Source organism: Quercus robur, chromosome 7 (assembly GCF_932294415.1).
Source record: "Quercus robur chromosome 7, dhQueRobu3.1, whole genome shotgun sequence".
In the NCBI taxonomy this organism is placed as follows: Eukaryota; Viridiplantae; Streptophyta; class Magnoliopsida; order Fagales; family Fagaceae; genus Quercus; species Quercus robur.
The window spans coordinates 21,673,512-21,695,153 of record NC_065540.1 but is presented as its reverse complement, the minus strand read 5'-3'; the positions used below and the strand labels follow the sequence as shown (position 1 = coordinate 21,695,153).

Here is a 21,642-nt window from a genome sequence, read left to right as displayed (position 1 = left end):
GTGGAATGTCTCTCCCCTAATTTCTTTAGAAATTTATTATTGAATGTGATAAGCCAGATTTATGAATTAAGCCCAATGAAAAAAGCTATAGGCCTCAATGATGTGCGCTGCCTCTACATTTGCTCAATGCTCATCAATGGAAACATCAATCTCTGAAAGTCTCAAGTTTAGTTTTTTAATTTAATTTCCGTTTTCAGAATTAAGACCACCCTTTCAAATTTTTTATTAAGTTCCTCCATCAATGTGCTTGGATCCACAAAATGAATTTGATTAATTTTAATTTTAATTTACCCCTTCAAAATTAGTTCTCCATGCTTGCAAATTTTCATGGTGATCAAAGATTAATAGCTATGGAGATTTCCAAAGGAAAAGAAAAAGGCATGGTGCTCATATTTGGCTGCTAAGTACCTCTCTCATGGCAAAAATAAATTGACCAACCCACGTCTAAAATAACTTGCATCTAGAAAGGTATTATTTGGTATAGAGAGACTTTCAGGCAATACTTGGGTTAGACTTTGGTCATGTAATGGTAAGTGGATTCACTTATTGGATGCTATTTCTATGATTTTTTTTTTCTCTAAACTAATGAGTATATTTTTTAAACTGTTTTTATTCAAATATTTTGTAGGCAAAAATCTTGAATGTAACAAACTATAATTGAGCTTAACAATTTCATGCACCTATCCCCAAGAGGAGATACTATTGGATCAATTTATTCTTTTATTTTGTGTTGCATTTAATAGAATTTCATGCACAGTTATTGTGAATTGATATTGTATATGTAGTACCTAATTGCGATTTTTAATATTATATATTTAATAACACTATAATGAGAAATTTGGCATAGCCAATATCATGCAAATTGCAAGGAAAAACCATTTTAGTACCTTTAAATGTCCTGGTCGAATTAATGTCCTATATATTTAATAACTTAAGTTAACATTAACAGCACTACTATAATTTATCATTCTTGTGCATTAGTATGGCTTACATACTAGTCTATATATATAATAATAGGTAAAACTGAAAGAAAATCCAATTAGATTTCAAATTGGAATTAAATTATAATCTAATTTTACGCCATGTGTCCCATCTAATATAAGTTTTTAAATTTTTGTTTCATGTGAGTTAATTTAATGTAAAAATTGGATTTTAATTAGAGTATTAATTTTGTGCCATGTGTCCCATCTAATCTAATTTTTTTAATTTTTGTGTTAAATGAGTTAATTTAGTGTAAAAAACGAGGAATCCAATATAAGTAATCCATAAAAAAAAATATAATTTTTGAATGATTTTATATTTATGAGTCTTTTATTTGTATAACTAAAAACGATTCAAGTTTATAAGTTATATATATATATATATATATATATATATATATATATATATATATTAATAACCAAAGCTAAGAGAAAATCCAATTAAATTCTAAACTGAAGTCTAATTTTGCACCATGTGTCTCATCTGATTTTTAAATTTGTGTGCCAAGTGAATTATTAAATGCAAAAATTAAAGAGTCTAAATTTAATTAGATTCTAAATTGAATTTTAATTGGAGTTCAATTTTGTTCATGTGTTCCATCTAATTTTTAAAATTTTTGTGGCAAGTAAATTATTGAATGCAAAAACAGAAGAGTCTAGATCTAATTAGATTCTAAATTATATATATGTAATTGTGATTGTTTTTAAATATATTTGTACATATGCATGGGGTTACATAGGCAAAGTTAAGAGAAAATCTAATTAGATTTCAAATTGGAATTCAAATTAGAGTCTAATTTTGTGTCACGTGTCCCATCTAATCTAAGTTTTTAATTTTTTGTGCCAAGTGAGTTAATTCTGTGTAAAAATTATATTTCAATTAAAGTTTAATTTTGCGCCATGTATCCTATCTAATCTAAGTTTTTTAATTTGCCAAATGAGTTAATTTAATGTAAAAAACAAAGAGTCCGCTATAATTAAAAAATAAAAAACCTAATTATATATCAAAATCTATATATAAACATATAATTTAAAATCTACATATTTTATAAGCCTAGGTACAATTATTGAATTAATTCCTGCAAGCTTAGTTTTACGTAAATGCGTATCCAGTGCACTTGCATCTATGGACATAGCAATATCACCACTAAGCCCTACAACCGTGTGATTGAAAACGTTTATAAGTGGAGGGGTTGCTGAGTTGCTCACCGTAAACTTTGAAGTCATTAGGCTTTTTAGTTTTTACTCATATGAATTACACCTTCAAAAAGTTTCATAAGCAAGTTTAGCTCTTGCATCAACTTTGAGATTCTTTTTAGTGTTTATTGAAAATGAAACCACAAAAAACAAAAATATGAAACCACAACTTTGAGATAAATTTTATTTTCTCAAGCATGATTGGCTAGAGTAGACTCCCTACTTGTCATTTGTCATTTGTCATTTGTCATTTGTCAATAATAGGTTATTTTATGATGTTTGGTGTCCTCTCAATTGTTTTCTTGACAAATTGGCCTTTAGGGGCATATGACTAATTGGCCGTGTATTTTGGGGGAGGACTTTCTTGGTCCTGTAATGTATATTAGTTGAGAACAGGAAAGGACTAACTGACCGTGCATTTGGGGGTGAAGGAGACCTGACTTCCAGTGCATTAATAGAGGCATAATTTCACGTATAAAAAATAAAGCACCGACTTGGGTCTTGCATTAGGGGATACACTAATTGCGCAATGACAGGCTTGTTGTAGTGCATTAGGAGGTCAAATTTTGTGTATGTAACATAAGAAGTTAAAAGTAAATATTGTACTTGCAATTGGTTTATATGCAGCGCATTAGGCGGTAGAATTTGTTGACTTCAATTTGCCCAACAAAACCATTTCCTGTAGAGCTATAAATATTTTCCTATAACAAAATACAATCTTATAATAAATGTTCAACAAGATTGCTGAGCTCAATTAATCCTCGTCCCCGTACCTGGTGCCTATTTGCAATGGTGAATTCTTGGAGTATTTTCTTTGACATTCTGAAATCCCAATGTCAGATCCTTACTTGGTTTCTTTTACTAGTTTTTCCTTTTTGGGGGGCAAATTACCATGGCAGACGTCTCTTATGCCTTGTTTTTGTATTCTTATCTCTCTAGTGGTTAATAAATAAATTTATAATATTAATCGTATCTGTAAAGTTGTGATTTACAACTATTTTGTTTTGCCTTTAATTTCGTGCCAAATTTGATTGTAATTTTATTCAATCTTATGTACCCTGTATTTTATGTGAGATTTATTTGTAAGGGTTGTGTGTGTGAGAGAGAGTGTAAAGCCTCAAGACAAAGTGAAGAGCAAGAAGCTTTCGTGGGTAGCTTGCGAGAAGCTTTCCCGCGAAGTGAAGCATGTGCCAAACACATGACTGAAATGTGAAGAGTCAGGACAGGATGGTGACAGTTGGTTTTCACGAGTGTCTCGCGGGTAAGGCCTTCCCGCGAGATACCTGCGAAACATTCTGTTTTGCCAATTTGTCATGTCTAATACACACTATCTCTACCCACACTATATATACCTCCATTACCCACATATGTTGAGGAGTGCTTCTCTGAGAGAAAACCCTAACCACAACCCTTGAGAGTTAGAGATTGTTATACCCACGTTTCTCTACACATCCATTGTGGTTTTCCTCAACTCCTACCTCTCCATTTCCAAATCCTTGAGAGGTTGATAACCCAAACATTTACCACACCTGTTCAGAGTGTTAAGTGAGGTTTTGGTGTTGCTGGGAAGCATTGAAAGAAGCCAAGCTTTGTTAGATGCAATTGGGCATATTACGGGATCTAGAACGCTAGACAAGACACAGTTCCTAGAAGCTTTGTTGGAGTAGGAGCTTGGAGGGCTTAGGTGCATTGGGTAGATTAGGCTTGGAGGGTCTCTTGCTATTCATGTATCCCAACTGACTTTCTAGTGGATCAATTTATCGCTTGGAGGGCCGCGGAGAAGTTTTTTGCCAAGTTCTTCAATTTCCTCTTCGATGACACATCAGCGTGTTATCTTGTATTTGCATTCTTCTTCCCTACTCTTTTAACTTTCATTTTACTGCTGTGTATTAATGAATATGGGTTAAAGTAGTTTAATTGTTTATCTGCTCGTATTTACTCTATTCTGCACTTAATTTAAGTTAGAGTAAAATCAACCGAGCCATAACTTTAATTTAGGGGTCTAAACAGCTCTTGTGTTTTCACACAATTTTGAGCTTTCAATATCATCAAATTAAATTAAATAAAATGATTTATTTACCCAATTTAGCACATGCCCAAATCACACAATTGCCATTGTTTCCTCGAGAAAACACGGTGGACAAGTTGGTAGAAATTATCAAGGTTTGTTGGATCGATCATCAATGCTTTGATGCAAGCAATTCTAGTCATCATGTGCAAACTTATACTAATTTTAGATAATTGTAGATTTCAGTTAGCTCAACTGCTAAAGTCTTTAATGCTTAAATATAAGATTTGGGGGTTCAATCACTAGCTACACCAAAAACTGATTGGTGTCTTGGTCTAATAATAAAATAGCACAATCATAAAAAATGAACGTCATAGGTTAAAACTCTAAAAATAAAAAAAAATATTAGAATAATTATTTAGGACACGTTTGGTACACTGTAATGATTATTACATGGGAATAAGAATAAGTATTACAAGGAAGAGTAATGCCACAGGCACAAACTATTTTATAACATTTTTACAAAATATTGACATGGTTAACTTTTTATTAGTTTTTATCTAGGCCCACCATTAATATTACTTTTTCATTTACCAATAATCACTCACTACATCAGCAATTTGTAAAATTTTTTGTAAAATATTTTGTATCTTTAGCATTATTCTTACAAGGAATACATTAAGTTGGAATGTAATAAGTATTACTATTCGTTAGTTTGGTGACTATTTAGGAATAGAATTCTGAATATACATTTACAATTTAGTAGAGTATAAAAAGAAGGTGTAATTAAATCATTTTTAAATCAAATTTCTTAAAATACTCTTATTTTAGGGTGTTAAAAATAGAGCTAATAATTAATAAGAAGGAAAATTTATTTTCTTTCCTTTTGAAAATGTGGCAACTAATGACTTTTTAGGAAATTTTAAAAAAAAAATTATTACATAAGGTGAATGAATAGATATTCAATACTTTTGATAATGAATAGTTATTCCTCATTTTGAAGAATAACTATTCATAAGGAATAACTATTCATTGTAATAAAAACATAACGAAACAACCGAATAGTTATGCCATAGGAATATCTATTACATTACAGTGTTTATTACAGTCTACCAAATGTGCCCTTAGTGTTCTAGGAGGACAATAAATGTATGCTACTCCCTCTCACAAGATAGTTGGTCTCACTAATTAAATTCATGGTAAGCACCATTAATCATGTGAGAGAGTAGAGCACACATTTTTTGTGCTCTAGGACCACTAAATAATTATACATGATATTATTATTTTACAAGTTTGTGGAACATCAAATTGTGAAGAAAATCATTGAATGAATCATGTTAAAGATACTTTGATATCAAATAAATTGGAGGAAATAATATACACACAATAAGTTAATAACACATAATAGTGTAGGAAAAAGGTGTTCTCGGTAGGGTAGGGTAGGGTCGCTCTCTATCTTGCGTTACTGTAGTATCTCGTTACCCTCACTCCGAGGATGATTTGTTCCCTCTAGTGGCTGCAATACTAGTAGGGCTTGGTTCTTTTCCTGTTTTTGTCTCGTTCTTGTGTGCAGGGATGGAGGATCTTACTCGCAGTTGGCAAAAACTATCTCTATCAAGTAAGGAGGGAGAAAATTTGGACTTATCCAAGACTAGGAAAATACAGGGGTTTGCTCTTGCGGCAAAATTCTTCACACGTAGGTCGTTGAATGTGGAAGCGGTGGTTCGGACTTTCCGACCACTGTGGCGAACGTGTGGAGATTTTCAGGCCAGTGATGCTAAGCACAATCATATGGTATTTACCTTTGAGGTGGAGGAGGATGTTGAGAAAGTTCTTATGGGCGAACCATGGTCGTTTGATAGGCATATAGTGGCTTTTACTCGGTATGATGGTTCAGTATCAGTCCAAGACTTGCTCTTTGACAAGGTCTCATTTTGGGTTCAGATCCACCGTTTACCGTTCTCTCATCTTACTGAGGAGACTGCTCTCAATTTGGGTGAGACGATAGGGCTGGTTGTTAAAACTAGAGATGCTTCGGAGTTGAGGGGTGGAATGTTCATGCGTGTTAGAGTATCAGTGAATATTCTGGAACCGATCTGCTGTGGAAGAAGAGTTACTTTTGGACAGAATTCGGAAGGTTGGATTTCCTTTCATTATGAACGTCTCCCAAATCTGTGCTACTGGTGCGGATAGTTCACCTATGATGATAAGGAATGCCCGACATGGTTACAGAGTAAGGGGTCGCTTACACTGGAGGAACAACAGTTTGGGGCGTGGTTGCGAGCGCCACAGTTTAATCCTTCTCATCAGTCTTACGTGGAAGTTAAGGGGTTTGATGTGTTGAATCATCCTCAGCGTGTTAGGGTGGTGGAGAAGGGACCGGACGAAGAAGGGAGGCGTTCTTTGACTCCGCCAGTGGGAACACCCGATGCAACGGGGATTAATCCGGATGTTATGGAGGATACGGGGTTTGATCCCCGCAATCAAGGGTAAGCGGATTTATCGGGATTAATTATGGGCATTAAGGCCATGGATCAGGACAATTTGAATTCAAATACTAAATACCCAACTGGCAGCTTGGCGGTAGTTAATAAGGAGGTTTTTTCGACGGAAACCACGGGGTATTCAATTGTTGATCTGGAGAAAAGCAGTGAGGAGAATCTGGAGCCTAAGGATGTGGAGTTACTATCAACGGATTCTCAACAGATTAGCTTTGATATGGGCTGGGTTGAGAAGAGCCCAATGAGGGTAGGTGGGCCAACTAAAAGTAGGGGTAAGGGGAAAGGAAAGCTTATTGGGCAGAGCAATATTTCAGCCCAACCGTTGATGGATCATGATCAACTTCTGAGTCAAGGGCCTAAGAGGAAGGGTGATGTTGTGTTTGAGGCTTCTACGGAGGTGAGGGAAAAGGAAAAACGTTTGAAGAGAAGTGAGGATATCGGAGCAGGTTTAATCTCTCTAGGATCGGCGGAGGCTGCGGAGTAGCCCCGCTGGGTCCAATGAGTCTTATCAGTTGGAACTGCCGAGGGCTTAGGAACCCTCGGACAATTAAGGCCTTGCAAAAGGTGGTCAATCAAGAAGAGCCCATTTTAGTCTTCCTTATAGAGACTAAACTAAATAAAGAGAAAGCTGAGAAAATTAGTGATCAGTGCAACTTTAAATCCAGTTGGGTTGTACCTAGTGAGGGTAGGAGTGGAGGTCTTGCTCTTTTTTGGAAGGATGGTATTGAGGTTGAAGTACTTGAAGCGGATCAATCATACATAGATACATTGGTGAAGGGTGGATTTTCTACGGACTGGTGGCACTTGACTGGTTTTTACGGGGCTCCGGAAACTTCAAGAAGAGAGGAGTCGTGGGCTTTATTGAAGTTGATTCGAGACAAATCGTCGTTACCGTGGCTAGTCATTGGAGACTTTAATGAGATAGTTTGTGTCTCTGAGAAAGAGGAAGGGAGTTCACGACAACGACGGCAGATGAAGAATTTCACGGAAACGCTGAACTGGTGTGGCCTGCGCGATATAGGCTTTGTGGGAGCACGTTTCACATGGCTTTACCAAACGGTGGACGGGGGTCAAATCAGAGAACGGCTGGACAGAGCCGTGGCGTCGTTGGCCTGGGCGGAACGGTTTAAGGAAGCCCGAGTTTACCACCTTTCGAACTCGGCGTCGGATCACTCTATTCTTGCGCTGCATTTTTTCTTGAAACAGAGGAAACGGATTAAGCGAAAGATCTTCCGTTTCGAATCTATGTGGTTGTCGGACCCGAGGTGTGAAGACATAGTTAAAAACGCTTGGGAGGAAGGAAGTTTGGTTGCTGGAAATTTTCTGATATCGAGGTGTATGGAGTTATGTCAGAATCGATTGGAGTTGTGGAATAAGGGTGAGTTTGGGCACGTGGGTTTGAAGATTACCGAGCTTCAAACGAGACTAGAATGGTTAGAGCTTCAAGCGGCTTCTCCAGCAAACATCAGTGCAATGAGGGAGACACGTGTTGAGCTGAATTGTTGGTTGGACAGAGAATTGGCCATGTGGTTCCAAAGGTCTCGAGTGAATTGGTTTCAGGCAGGTGATCAAAATACTCGATATTTCCATGCACGTGCCTCATCACGCTACAAGAAGAATTCTATTATAGGTTTGTTGGATTCATATGGCATTTGGCAAGAGGATGAACACAAAATAGAAGATATTGTGACCAACCACTACAGAGCACTTTTTTCATCTGCTGGGCCTACGGATTTTAATGAATTACTGGCTGCCATTCACCCACGTGTATCCACATCAATGAACCAAATGCTCAACAGGACTTTTCAAGGCAATGAAGTGTACTCGGCCCTCAAACAAACGTATCCTCTTAAGTCGCCAGGCCCGGATGGCATGCCTCCTCTTTTTTTCCAACATTTTGGCCTTCCATTGGACAATTGGTGACTAAGACGGTACTTGATTTCTTAAACTTTGGCTATGCTCCTCCCTTGTTTAATGATACTCATGTTGTTTTAATTCCAAAAAATAAAGATCCAAAAAACATTTATGATTATCGCCCGATTAGTTTATGTAATGTGATCTTTAAACTTGCCTCTAAAGTGATTGGAAACAGGCTCAAAAAAGTTCTCCCCTCTATCATCAGTGATACCCAGAGCGCCTTTGTGCAGGGTAGGTTGATTACGGATAATAATCTTGTGGCTTTTGAGGCTATGCACCATATAAGCCAAAAAAAGGCAGGGAGGAAGGGTGAGATGGCTTTGAAGCTGGATATGAGTAAGGCATACGACCGTGTTTAGTGGGTATGCCTTGAGAAGATTATGGAAAAATTAGGGTTTGATTCGAGGTGGAAGGGCTTGATTATGAGATGTGTGACAACTGTATCATATTCTTTCAGAATAAATGGGAAGATTAGCAATCCTATTCAGCCTTCGAGGGGACTTTGCCAAGGTGATCATTTATCACCTTATCTTTTTCTCATTGTGGCTGAAGGTTTGTCTGCTTTGATTAAGAAGGTAGTAGAGGAAGGGGTTCTAGAGGGTATTTTTGTCTGCAGGAGGGGTCCTAAACTTTCACACTTGTTCTTTGCGGATGATAGCCTCATCTTTTACAGGGCTACCTTATCCGATTGTGATTCCCTACAACGGATCTTCCAAGTGTATGAGAAGGCTTCAGGTCAACAACTTAATCGCGCTAAAACATCTCTTTTCTTTAGCACCAACACAACAAGTGAGACCCAGGAGACAATCAAGGTCCGGTTTGGTGCACAGGTTATCAAACAACATGAAAAATACTTGGGATTGCCATCCCTTCTGGGGAGGAACAAACGAGCCTGTTTTAATGACATTAAAGATAAGCTTTCTAAGAAATTGGCCGGTTGGAAAGGCAAATTGCTTTCAAAGGCAGGAAAGGAGGTTTTGATCAAAGCAGTGGCCCAAGCCATCCCCACTTATACTATGAGTTGTTTCAAGATCCCGAATTCTCTGTGTGATGAGCTTACTAGTATGATACGACAATTTTGGTGGGGGCAAAAAGGTGAGGAGAAGAAAATGGCATGGTTGAGTTGGGAGAAGCTGTGTGAACCGAAGGAGTGTGGTGGGATGGGCTTCAAAGAGCTAAAATCCTTTAACTTGGCCTTGCTAGCTAAACAAGGTTGGCGCCTTCAACTTGGTCACAGTTCACTACTATACCGGGTCCTCAAGGCCAAGTATTTCCCCAATGGGGATTTTCTGAATGCAACTCTTGGTAGTAATCCCTCTTTTACTTGGCGTAGTATTTTGTCAGCTCAATCTATTGTAAGGCAGGGTGTTCGTTGGAGGGTAGGTAATGGCAAGAATATTCGTATTTGGGGGGAGAAATGGCTGCCTAGAATGTCAAGCTTTGAAGTTATTTCGCCCAGAATTTTTTTACATCAGGACACTAGAGTGAGTGAGCTTATCAACACGAAAAGGAAAAGCTGGAATGAAGTAGTCGTTCGCCAGCTCTTCTTACCTGCTGATGCCGATACTATTTTGGGCATCCCATTGAGTAATCGACTGCCTGAGGATCGTCTAATTTGGGCGGAATCTAATAATGGCTGCTTTACTGTCCGTAGTGCTTACAGGGTGGCTATGACACTTCATCGTACTGCCCAGAATGCTTCAACATCTTCGGATAGCTCGCAACAGAGTTTTTGGAGGAAAGTTTGGCGCTTTCCTATCCCTCACAAAGTACGTCACTTTGCTTGGAGGGCCTGTCGCAACATTCTCCCTACTATAGAGACTTTGTTCCATCGAAAAGTGATCAGGGATTCCCTTTGATGAAGACAAGGTAGCGTTGGTGGTTACGATAGCCTGGGCAATGTGGACAAACCGTAACTTGGTACGACATGGGAGCAATAGGAAAACACCGAAAGCTCTTGTTCAATGGGCTTCTCATTACTTGATTGATTATGCAACAGCGACGGAGTCTCACGAAGTTCGTCCGGAGTTGATTCAGGCCTTTTGGACTCCACCACCCCATTCTGTGCTTAAGATAAATGTGGACGGTGCCTTTTTTAAGCATAGTCGCTCAGCGAGAATAGGTGTTGTGATTTGGGATGATGCAGGGAGCCTTGTGGCAACATTGAGCAAGCATTTTCATGTTCCGTTGAGCCCACTAGAAGCAGAGGCAAAAGCTTTTGAAGCTGGCCTTCAACTAGCGTGGGACTTGGGTTTTCAAAACATTGTATTAGAAGGTGATTCACTGGTGATGGTGCGTGCTCTCTGTGGTCAGTCCATTCCTCCCTCATCTGTTGGCACTTTGTGTCTTGGCATGTAGCAAATCAGTATGGAGTTTCACTCGGTTAATTTTTCTCATGTTCGGAGGCAGGGGAATAGACCTGCCCATATTCTAGCTAAATTTGCACTTAGTTTGGGTGATTCTTGTGTTTGGATAGGGGAGTACCCTCCTTGTATTGTACAAGCACTCATCCAGGATAATGTTTTTGATTCTTTTGTTTGAATAAAAGTGCAACGTTCTTATCAAATAAAAAATAAAAAATAAAGGCGAAAGAAAACGTTAAAATTGCTACTTTATTTTCAACCTTGCTAAAGAGAAAAAAGAAGCTGAGAAAATAAGCTCTGATATATTTGTTTAAATAGTAGGGTTTTAAAGTATGAAAAAATTATAATTTAACCCTTATCAACGCAGGGCAGGACATAGTGGATTTAAAAAGGCTAAACCCATTTCTGGCCCGTTCCGTAGTGTGGGGCTAAAATTTCCTAATTCCCGTTTTATCACTCTTGCAAGGTGGGAAAAATCCGTACGGGATGAAACAGGAAGTGACAAGGCAAAATTGTCATTCATACTAATGGGCTAAACGGGGAATCAGTAAAGGAGAATCCACAATTTTGTGTCCTGTTCAGTTTACTAAGACGCCTCTGTCTCTCGTGCTCATAATTGTGAGTTGTGAGCTCGGATTAGATCCAGAGCTCTCTGTTCTCCTCCACTGTGTCAATGATATAGGATTCCAGCTGAAAAATCAAAACCCATCTTCATATACCATCCCATTCCAATTCCATTTTTATTTCCAAGTTGCATTTACTCCCACTTTATCATCTGAAACTGTGTGCCCTTCTAATGTGACCAATTGTTGTCTTAAGGTTCCTAACTTCCTAGAACCCCAACTTCCTTAGAAAAAAAAAAAAAAAAAAAAAATCATTCCTAGAACCCCAATCTAACTTCCTAGAACCCCATTACAAATTCAGATCTCCTGCGCCAGCCTTTTATTAAACACAATCCTTATTACAATTAGTGCTATCCAATACACATGCTTTACCATTCTTGCACTTCCCTCATAGTAAAAATGACTAAATTCTAAACTCACCTACCCTTTCAAAAATCTTAATGCCCATTTCATTCACATGCCTTAAGATTCTCTTCCCAAACATGGCCACACTTCTTAGATTGTTCTTTGCTCTTATCGTCCTTTCAATCCCTGTTTCATCCCAGCTTAACCAATTTTTCTTTACTGGATTCAAAGATGTGGGCACCAACATAACCTTAAACGGAATCGCAGAGATCCAAAAAACTGGCATTCTTAAATTAACCAACGAGACCAGTCGGTTAATGGGCCATGCTTTCTATACCTCTCCATTTCAGTTCAAGAACTCCACCAATGGTAAAGCTTTCTCTTTTTCCACATCTTTTGCTTTTACCATAGTCCCCGAGTATCCAAAGCTCGGAGGCCACGGCCTTGCTTTCACAATCGCAACCACTAAGGATCTACAAGCTCATCCAAGCCAGTACCTTGGCCTTTTCAATCCTAGCGATGTGGGAAATTCGTCAGATCATCTCTTCGCAGTTGAGTTCGACACTGTCCAAGACTTCGAGTTCGGAGACATCAACGACAACCATGTTGGAATCGACATCAATAGCTTAACCTCCAATGCCTCAGCCACCGCAGCATACTTCACCGACAGTTCAACAAAACAAGACCTTAACCTCAAGAGTGGGAAAGCTATTCAAGCTTGGATCGACTACGATTCAGTTCAAAATGTTTTCAACGTTACCATTTCTCCATTTTCTTCTAAACCCAGTAAGCCAATCTTATCTTTTCCTTTAGATCTCTCACCAATCCTTCAAGAATACGTGTACGTTGGCTTCTCTGCTTCAACGGGTTTGCTTGCGAGCTCACACTATGTTTTGGGCTGGAGCTTCAAGATTAATGGGCAAGCTCCAGCTCTTGATCTCTCTTCTCTGCCTTCACTACCTGGACTCAAGAAGCAACAATACACAGCTCTAAAAGTAGGTATTTCTGTTTCAGCTACTGTTCTTGCACTATCTGCAATTTTCGTTGCTATATACTTGTTCAGGAAGATTAAGAACGCCGACATAGTCGAAGATTGGGAGCTTGAACTAGGTCCACATCGTTATTCTTACCAAGAACTGAAGAAAGCAACCAATGGTTTCGGAGAAAAAGGGCTACTTGGTAGTGGTGGTTTTGGTCTAGTATACAAAGGTACGCTTCCGAATTCAAAAACCCAAGTTGCTGTTAAGAGAATCTCCCATAAATCCCAACAGGGTTTGCGTGAATTTGTATCGGAAATCGCTAGCATTGGTCGACTTCGCCACCGGAATTTGGTTCAATTATTGGGTTGGTGTCGTAAACGAGGCGATCTTCTTCTTGTGTATGATTTTATGGCTAATGGGAGCCTAGATAATTCCTTGTTTGATGAACCAAAAACAGTTCTTTCTTGGGAGCAAAGGTTCACCATCATAAAGGGTGTTGCTTCTGGACTTTTGTATCTACACGAAGGCTATGAACAAGTTGTGATTCACAGAGATGTTAAGGCTAGCAACGTGTTACTAGACAGTGAACTCAATGGAAGACTAGGCGATTTTGGACTAGCAAGACTATGTGAACACGGGTCGAACCCGGGTACAACTCGGGTCGTTGGCACTTTAGGCTATCTTGCACCAGAGTTGCCTAGAACAGGAAAGGCCACAACATGTTCAGATGTGTTTGCATTTGGTGCACTTTTGCTCGAGGTTGCTTGTGGGCGTAGGCCCATTGAGCCCAAGGCAATGCCGGAAGAGTTGGTCTTGGTCGATTGGGTTTGGGACAGGTTCATTGAAGGAAAGCTACTTGATGTGGTGGACCCAAGGTTGAATGGTGATTTTGATGAGAGTGAGATGGTGATGGTGTTAAAGTTGGGGCTAATGTGTTCAAATAATGCACCAATGGCACGGCCTAGTATGAGACAAGTGGTGAGGTACTTGGAAGGAGAGGCTAACATCTCGGATGATTTGAGAGCCCCAAGTGAGTTCAATGGAGGAAAGGGTCATGTGGAAGGGTTTGATGATTTTGTGCACGCGTTTGCATCTTCCTCGTTTGGAAAGATGGACTCGTTCTCATCCACAATGAATAGAAATAGAAGTGTCAGTCTTGCTTCTCTTTCTACTTCACCTCTCTCCCTTCTCCAAGGCAGAGGGGAAACTAGGTAGTTACAAGTGACCAGTGACAAAAAATTTTAGCAGAAAAATCTTGCTTCTTCTTTTCTTTTCTTTTTTTCCTTTAAAAAAAAAAAAATACCTTGTGAGATTCCATTTGATTTTTTAGAAAACCTTCCAAGGAAGTTTTTGACTTGAAGGAAAAAAAAAAAAAAAAAATCCAAGAAATTCATATGCAAATGGTTGATTTTGTGTGCTAAACTACTAATATAGCATGTTTCACAATGAGTGAACCTTAATACCTCTGAAGAATGAGCTAACATCTCCTGTTGTAATACCATTTCTCTTTCACAAAATCTGTAAAAGTGAAGGTTTTGTGGGTAATTACTCTCAAAATCATTTTCTTGTACACAATATTGCATTTTGTATGACTACAACAAATTTCTCCCCCTCGAATATGGCCATTGTGGTTTTTGTTATCTTTTGCATGAGAAAAATGTCTAAGAGATTAATTTGCAGTTTTAGCTTGCTAATGCTTTCTAAAGAAGCGAGCTTAATGGTATTTATTTTAAAGCACTTATAGCTATTTCAAAATGTAATTTGCAAACAAGTTTTCTCAAAAACAAATTCCAGTTGTTCAATTTATTTTTCTAGTGATGAACGTTAGGAATGATTCAAAATAAGGTAAAAAGATGAGTATTGCAGGTACCTAACACATTTTCCATGCGTTATTGAACTTTTAAGTCCATATTTTTTTATTCGAGACATGTTTTTCTTTCCTAATTGAGCTTTAAGTGCCCTTAGGATCTCCCTTAGCTTATTAAGAAATAAAATATAGTATTAGACAACTAATCATACTTAGAAATTTCATAGTAGGTGACAACTCCTAAAATCATATACACATATTGCCTTACACTTCAAAATTCAAAAACGCCACCAAGTCACCAAGATTCTAAAATGGTGGGGTCAACCCTGAAACCCGTGGTCGACAATACCACTGGACCGAGTTTTGATCTACTCACTTCCACGTATTAGTAAATGGTATTCATTCCTATATAAAAAATTTACACATTGTAGCATTACAAACCAGTCCTACACTCCCATCAAAAAAAAAAAAAAAACTAGTCCTAAACTAGTCCTAGTATGATAAGGATTGATGGCCTTATAACGTGTCTGTGCCCAATGGGCTGTAATATATCTAACAAAACAGAAGAATATATATATATATATATATATATATATTTTTTTTTTTTTTTTTTTTTTTTTAACTTGAAAGGAAAACAGGAGAATTATTAGAGCTATTGAAACATCTCTTGACATCTTCAAGAATCAATGGGCTTCAATATATCTACCGAAACAAAGGAATTATTTAAACTATTGAAACGTCTCTTGACATCTCCGAGAGTAGTATTTGAACATCATGTCACGCAGTGCACATTAAAGTGCAACAAAACATGATCTTTGTTCCCAGTTTTATGTTTTCAAAACAGAAATATAATCATTACGTTAGTTATCAATAGGAATTTATTATTATTATTATATATAACTAATGAAGTTTATATATATAAGATGATTTATGCAATATTTATAGAATTTAAAATGTGGGCTTTCAAAAGGTTATGTGTCAATATTAAAGAAAGTTTTTATTTTAAATCATACCAGTCACAACTCACTGCAATGCAACAAGAAGATTTGTACATTAAATTAATTTCAAAAATTTTTGGTCAGCATGTTATAATTCCAAATAAAGAAAAAAGAGCATTTGAGTTTAACTATAACATTCTGTCTCTTAAAATCAATATCAAAAGCAAAAAGGGTCGGCTCTATAGTATAGGCAAATGAGGCTATCACCCAAAGCCCCCAGCCCCAAGTAGAAAAAGACCCCTAAATTTTAATCAATAAGGTTATTTCTTTCATTGTAATAGTATTAATTAAGCTCAAATATTAACCAATAAATAAAATAATTTTTTTTATCAAATGAAAAATAATAAGAAAAAAAATGATACTTTCACATCACTTTCACAACAGATCCTAAGTGGTAGGTTGTTACTGGTTGTTATTGGTGAACAAAAAAGTAATTTTAGTGGTGGGTTCAAATTAAAACTAGTAACAACTTAACACCCATAATTTGTTATGAAAATATTATAAATGTAGTACTTAAAAAAAAAAAAAAAAAGAACAATACAAAAAAGAAAAAAAAAATTTACAACAATTGAGCTAGCAAATTTTTACTAGTTCTTATCTAGGTCTACTACTGACATCACTTTTTACTTACCACTATCAATCTACCACATCAATAGATGTGAAAATTTTTGTCTTATTTTTTGTGTCTATAGATTTTCCTCAAAATATAATTATTTGTAGTTCATGTTAATTAGTAATTTTGCATCTAAAATAAGATAATATAGTTTAATTAATATATTTTTTTTAAAGTCATATATATATATATATATATATATATATTGTAAGGACCAGAGTTGAACTCCTAGCCCACTACGTGGATGGACGTAGGCCCAAAAAGTCCAAAACAATAAATTTGTAGAGAATGGGTTTGGATATTGGGCTTTAGTTGATCAAACAAACACGAAAATGGATTCAAATCATAGGAGAATGAAAAGAAAAAAGGCTCGTATTGAAGAAAAATCATCCTCAGAAAGATCCGAGGAGGTCTGATCTTATGTATTGATCTCAAATTTAGTTCTTAGATGCTACAATATTTTTTCTTGTGAATTCTCTCTCCACTTTTCTTGTTTCCCCCTTTTCTTTATATACTCTCCTTCCTTCTCTTCTCCCTCTTCCGCACGTATCCTAGCCAGTCGGTGTTGATACTTGTCGCATCTATACCTTTCTTAAGTCTTTATGTAATAGCTGTAAGGCTGAAATATACTGTTCAGGTATCACTTCCACATTAATGTGGCTAGGGTGTTAGCTGCAGTGCATTTAATGTGGTGGTAGTTGCTTTTTCTTTAGATATTTAGGGCCTCCTTCTGATAACCACTCTAACAATGCTTATCACTACCGACAAGACTTCTTGGAATATTGCTCCTGAGTGACAGACAACATTTTTTGAACCTCAACCCTAGTTAGCTGAGGATGAATTTATCCTCGGCCCATCCCTTGAGCCATAATGGTCAAAGTTGACCTTTATTCACTAATACAACCTTGCTTAAAAAAGATTTCTCGTCCTCGGACAAACCCTTGTCTTTGGATTGGGCCGTAAATCCATAACACAAACAAATGACAAACTCCCAGGCCCAATATCCCTACAATAGCCCCTCGAGATTCTCCTTTTTGGCTTCCCGAGAAAAAATAAGGATTTCGATGTGATGCAAATCACGTTATGAAGAAACAAATAGTTTTTATTGTTTTCCTTTTCCTATTTGAATTAGGATTTATTTACTCTAGTACTTTGAATTAAAATCATTTTCCTAGTTGAATTGGGATTTTAATTGTTTTTCTTTTCCTAGTTAAATTGTTTTTCCTTTCTCAAGTGGAAGTAGGTTTATTATTTTTTTTCTTAAAAGGAGTAAGAGAAATTATATTCCTATAAATACTCTTTATAGAGAGATTATTTATGTTATGTGTGTTTTGAATAAAAGTTTGCTAGAGAGGTTTTCTCTATTACTGTGCCTATTAGCCTAGTGTTCTTGTAGAACTTAGGTTTAGTGGAAGAGTTGTAGTATTTGTGTGTTTTAGATTCTGCTTCTACACGCCTACACTGCATCAGTTGGTATCAGAGCCCAGGTTAGGTTCCTACCATGGCACGAGGATCATGTGGGGGAAGGCACGCTGCTGTAGATGGTGAGTATGAACGCGATGAGATTGCACGCAATACACAACTAGAGGCACACTGTCAGTGGATGGAAGAGCAGTTTGAAGCGCTAACAAAGCAGCTTGCTACCTTAGCCGTTGTTAACCAGCCTCGAAACCGTAGTCCAACTCTACGTTTTGTGGAGGAAGATGAGGTAGACTATAATGTTGAGGATGAGATGGAAAATCCGTTTGCTGGACATAGAAGGAGGAGGGAGAAACCCTTGGTTTCATACAATTCAAACAGATGGGAATCTGGGTTCAAATTAGATATTCCAGAGTTCAAAGGTTGTTTACAACCTAAAGAATTCCTAGATTGGGTAGCTGCGGTTGAAGAAATTTTGGAGTTTAAGGAGGTGCCGCAAGACAAAAGAGTTTCTTTGGTGGCGACCAAATTCAGAGGACGTGCTGCTGCATGGTGGCAACAATTAAAGCAAAGTCGTATTCGCCAAGGTAAATCTAAAATCAATACTTGGGAAAAAATTTTGAAACATATGCGTGCTGCATTCTTACCCCATAATTATATGTGTACATTATATCAACAACTACACAATCTTAAGCAAGGTACACAATCTATAGATGAGTATACTCAAGAGTTTTATCAACTTGTAGCTAGAGTTGACCTTGCAGATTCGGAAGATCAATTAGTTTCACGTTATATTGGAGGCATGAGGCAACAATTTCAAGATACTTTGAATTTATTTGACCTAATTTCTGTATCTGAAGCCCATCAGAGAGCTTTGCATTTAGAGAAGACGATGAATAGGAGGACTAACATGGTTTCAAATAGTAGTGGCAACCGACTACCACCAGTAGCTCCTCCTTATGGTGCAATTACACAATCTACACAAGGAAAAGGCCAAGTTAATCAAGCTAATCCACAACCTAACCGCACTGCAGCTAGTAGTTCTGGCTCTCGATGTTTCAAGGGTGGTGAGGCAGGGCATAGAATGGTTGATTGCAAGAAGGGTTTATTTATTGAGAGTGAAGAATGTACTGATGATCATTTAAATACCTTTGAGCAAGAAGCTGTTTATGATGCTGAAGAGGAAGAGGAGTATGTGCAGGGGGATGATGGCCCTTTGTTAGTTACAAGAAGGGCGTGTTTCACACCTCGCAAATCTGAAGGCGAGGATTGGCTCCGAAACAATATCTTTCAAACTACATGTACTATGGGGGGCAAGGTATGTAGACTTGTTATTGATTCTGGAAGCTGTGAGAATGTGGTATCAGAAGAGGCTGTTCAAAAATTGGGATTAGCAACAGAGAAGCACCCTAACCCTTACAAACTATCTTGGCTCAAAAGGGGCAATGAGGTAACTGTATCTAAACGTTGTTTGGTTTCTTTTTCTATTGGGTTGAAATATAAGGATAATGCATGGTGTGATGTGGTAGTTATGGATGCATGTCATCTTCTCCTTGGTAGACCATGACAATATGATAGAGAGGTTCAACATGATGGTAAGAAGAATACATACAGTTTCATGTTTGGTAGCACAAAAATTGTGTTGTTGCCCTGTAAGGAGATTGAACCTAAGCCAACTTCAAGAGGGGGTAAGAATCTCTTAGCTAAAAGGGCATTTGTTGAAGAGATGTTTGATTCAGGGTTGGTGTTTGTATTATTGGGAAAGGAGAGCTCAAAGGGTAGTGTAGTACCAAAGGCTGTGCAATCTTTATTAGATGAATTTGCAAACGTATTTCCTAGTGATCTACCTGAGGGGTTACCGCCACTCCGAGATATACAACACCAAATTGATCTTGTACCAGGTTCGAATCTACCTAATCGCCCACACTACCGTATGAGCCCAAAAGAGCATGAAGAACTTAGAAGACAAGTAGAGGGTTTGTTGTTAAAAGGGCACATTAGAGAGAGTCTTAGTCCCTGTGCCGTGCCAGCCTTACTGACACCCAAAAAGGATGGATCATGGCGAATGTGCATCGACAGTCGTGCCATCAACAAAATTACAGTCCGGTATAGATTCCCTATTCCTCGATTGGATGATTTGCTTGATCAGTTGAGTGGTGCTACAGTGTTTTCTAAGTTGGATCTAAAAAGTGGGTACCATCAAATTCGAGTACGTCCTGGTGATGAATGGAAGACAGCATTCAAGACACGTGAGGGGTTGTATGAGTGGCTAGTAATGCCATTCGGACTTTCTAATGCTCCTAGCACCTTCATGCGTGTTCTGAACCAAATTTTTCGCCCCTTCATCGGCAAGTTTGTTGTAGTTTATTTTGATGATATCCTGATATATAGTGCCAATATTGATTTACACCTCCAACATCTTCGTGAGGTACTCATAGTTCTAAGTAGGGAGAAATTTTATGCTGCCATAACCAAATGTTCTTTTATGACAAATAGTGTTTTATTTCTTGGTTATGTGGTGTCCAAGGATGGACTATCAGTTGATGAATCAAAGGTTACTGCTGTTAAACAATGGCCAATACCAACCACAGTCCACGAGGTCCGCAGTTTCCATGGGTTGGTGTCATTCTACCGGCGGTTTATCCCTGACTTTAGCACCATCATGGCACCAATTACAGATTGCATGAAGGCTAGTAAGTTTTTGTGGACAACTGAAGCCGCTAAGGCATTTCATCAGATCAAGGAAAAGCTTACTACAACACCTATTCTAGCTCTTCCTGATTTCTCTCAACCATTCGAGTTACATTGTGATGCATCCAAGATTGGTCCTTTGGAGATTCTTGAGAAAATTAATCCTAATGCCTATCAATTGAAACTTCCAAGTCATATGCGTACATCTGACGTCTTCAATGTTAAGCATCTTGTTCCATATCGAGGAGACAACTCCAATCCAAACTCCAAACTCGAGGACGAGTTTCTTCCAACCCAGGGAGAATGATGCAAATCACGTTATGAAGAAACAAATAGTTTTTATTGTTTTCCTTTTCCTATTTGAATTAGGATTTATTTACTCTAGTACTTTGAATTAAAATCCTTTTCCTAGTTGAATTGGGATTTTAATTGTTTTTCTTTTCCTAGTTAAATTGTTTTTCCTTTCTCAAGTAGAAGTAGGTTTATTATTTCTTTTCTTAAAAAGAGTAGGAGAAATTCTATTCCTATAAATACTCTTTATAGAGAGATTATTTATGTTATGTGTGTTTTGAATAAAAGTTTGCTAGAGAGGTTTTCTCTATTACTGTGCCTATTAGCCTAGTGTTCTTGTAGAACTTAGGTTTAGTAGAAGAGTTGTAGTATTTGTGTGTTTTAGATTTCTATGGCACAATTAAGTCTAGACAGTTAAAATATTTCGGCAATCATTTTTTTTACCCCATTGAGGAAGGAGATTTGGACTTGATTCTCTCCTTGAAGAAGACTAAATGATGTCATTGAGCTACAAGGTTTTTTTTTTGTTTACCATATTTTGGCAATCTTAATTGAGCATCTTTTCCATGTTTTTTTAATTTTTATTACTGGATATGTGTCTTTTCTATGCTGTATGCAAATGATAATGAGTTATAATTAACTGCATACCAATACAATACCAACTTTCATTCATGTAAAGCGCAATCCCGTTAAAATCTAGATACATTTCCCAATCCCACGTACGTATGATCTCTTATAGAAAACTGATCCAAATGTTGGTGCCAGGAACTGCGAGACAAGGGACTAGATAAATTCCAAGGTGGAGGCCAAGTAAACAAAGAATGAAAGAAAATACATAAAATTTAGGTAGGCACTAAGAAAGAACTGCAACCTCATAAATCAATTGCTAGCACCAATTCAAACTCAGGC

General features: G+C 37.5%; 3 protein-coding genes across 3 annotated transcripts in view; all 3 read left to right on the top strand.

Annotated features, from left to right (window-relative positions):
* The window catches only part of LOC126692741 (uncharacterized), a 95,363-nt gene that overhangs the window by 6,409 nt on the left and 67,312 nt on the right, over nucleotides 1-21,642 (top strand). The gene's annotated exons all lie outside the window — the stretch shown is intronic.
* Nucleotides 11,604-14,519, top strand: LOC126692742 (L-type lectin-domain containing receptor kinase S.4-like). Its single transcript, XM_050388466.1, has one exon. It carries the CDS (start codon nucleotides 12,030-12,032, stop codon nucleotides 14,127-14,129), a length of 2,100 nt encoding a protein of 699 aa, XP_050244423.1. The 5' UTR covers nucleotides 11,604-12,029; the 3' UTR covers nucleotides 14,130-14,519.
* Nucleotides 17,834-19,318, top strand: LOC126691161 (uncharacterized). The gene has a single exon (XM_050386225.1). The coding sequence runs from the start codon at nucleotides 17,834-17,836 to the stop codon at nucleotides 19,316-19,318; it is 1,485 nt and encodes a 494-aa protein (XP_050242182.1).

What these genes read in the sequence shown, in the direction of transcription:
- LOC126692742 (XM_050388466.1), top strand. Translation starts at nt 12,030, where the DNA reads ATGCCCATTTCATTCACATGCCTTAAGATTCTCTTCCCAAACATGGCC.
- LOC126691161 (XM_050386225.1), top strand. Translation starts at nt 17,834, where the DNA reads ATGGCACGAGGATCATGTGGGGGAAGGCACGCTGCTGTAGATGGTGAG.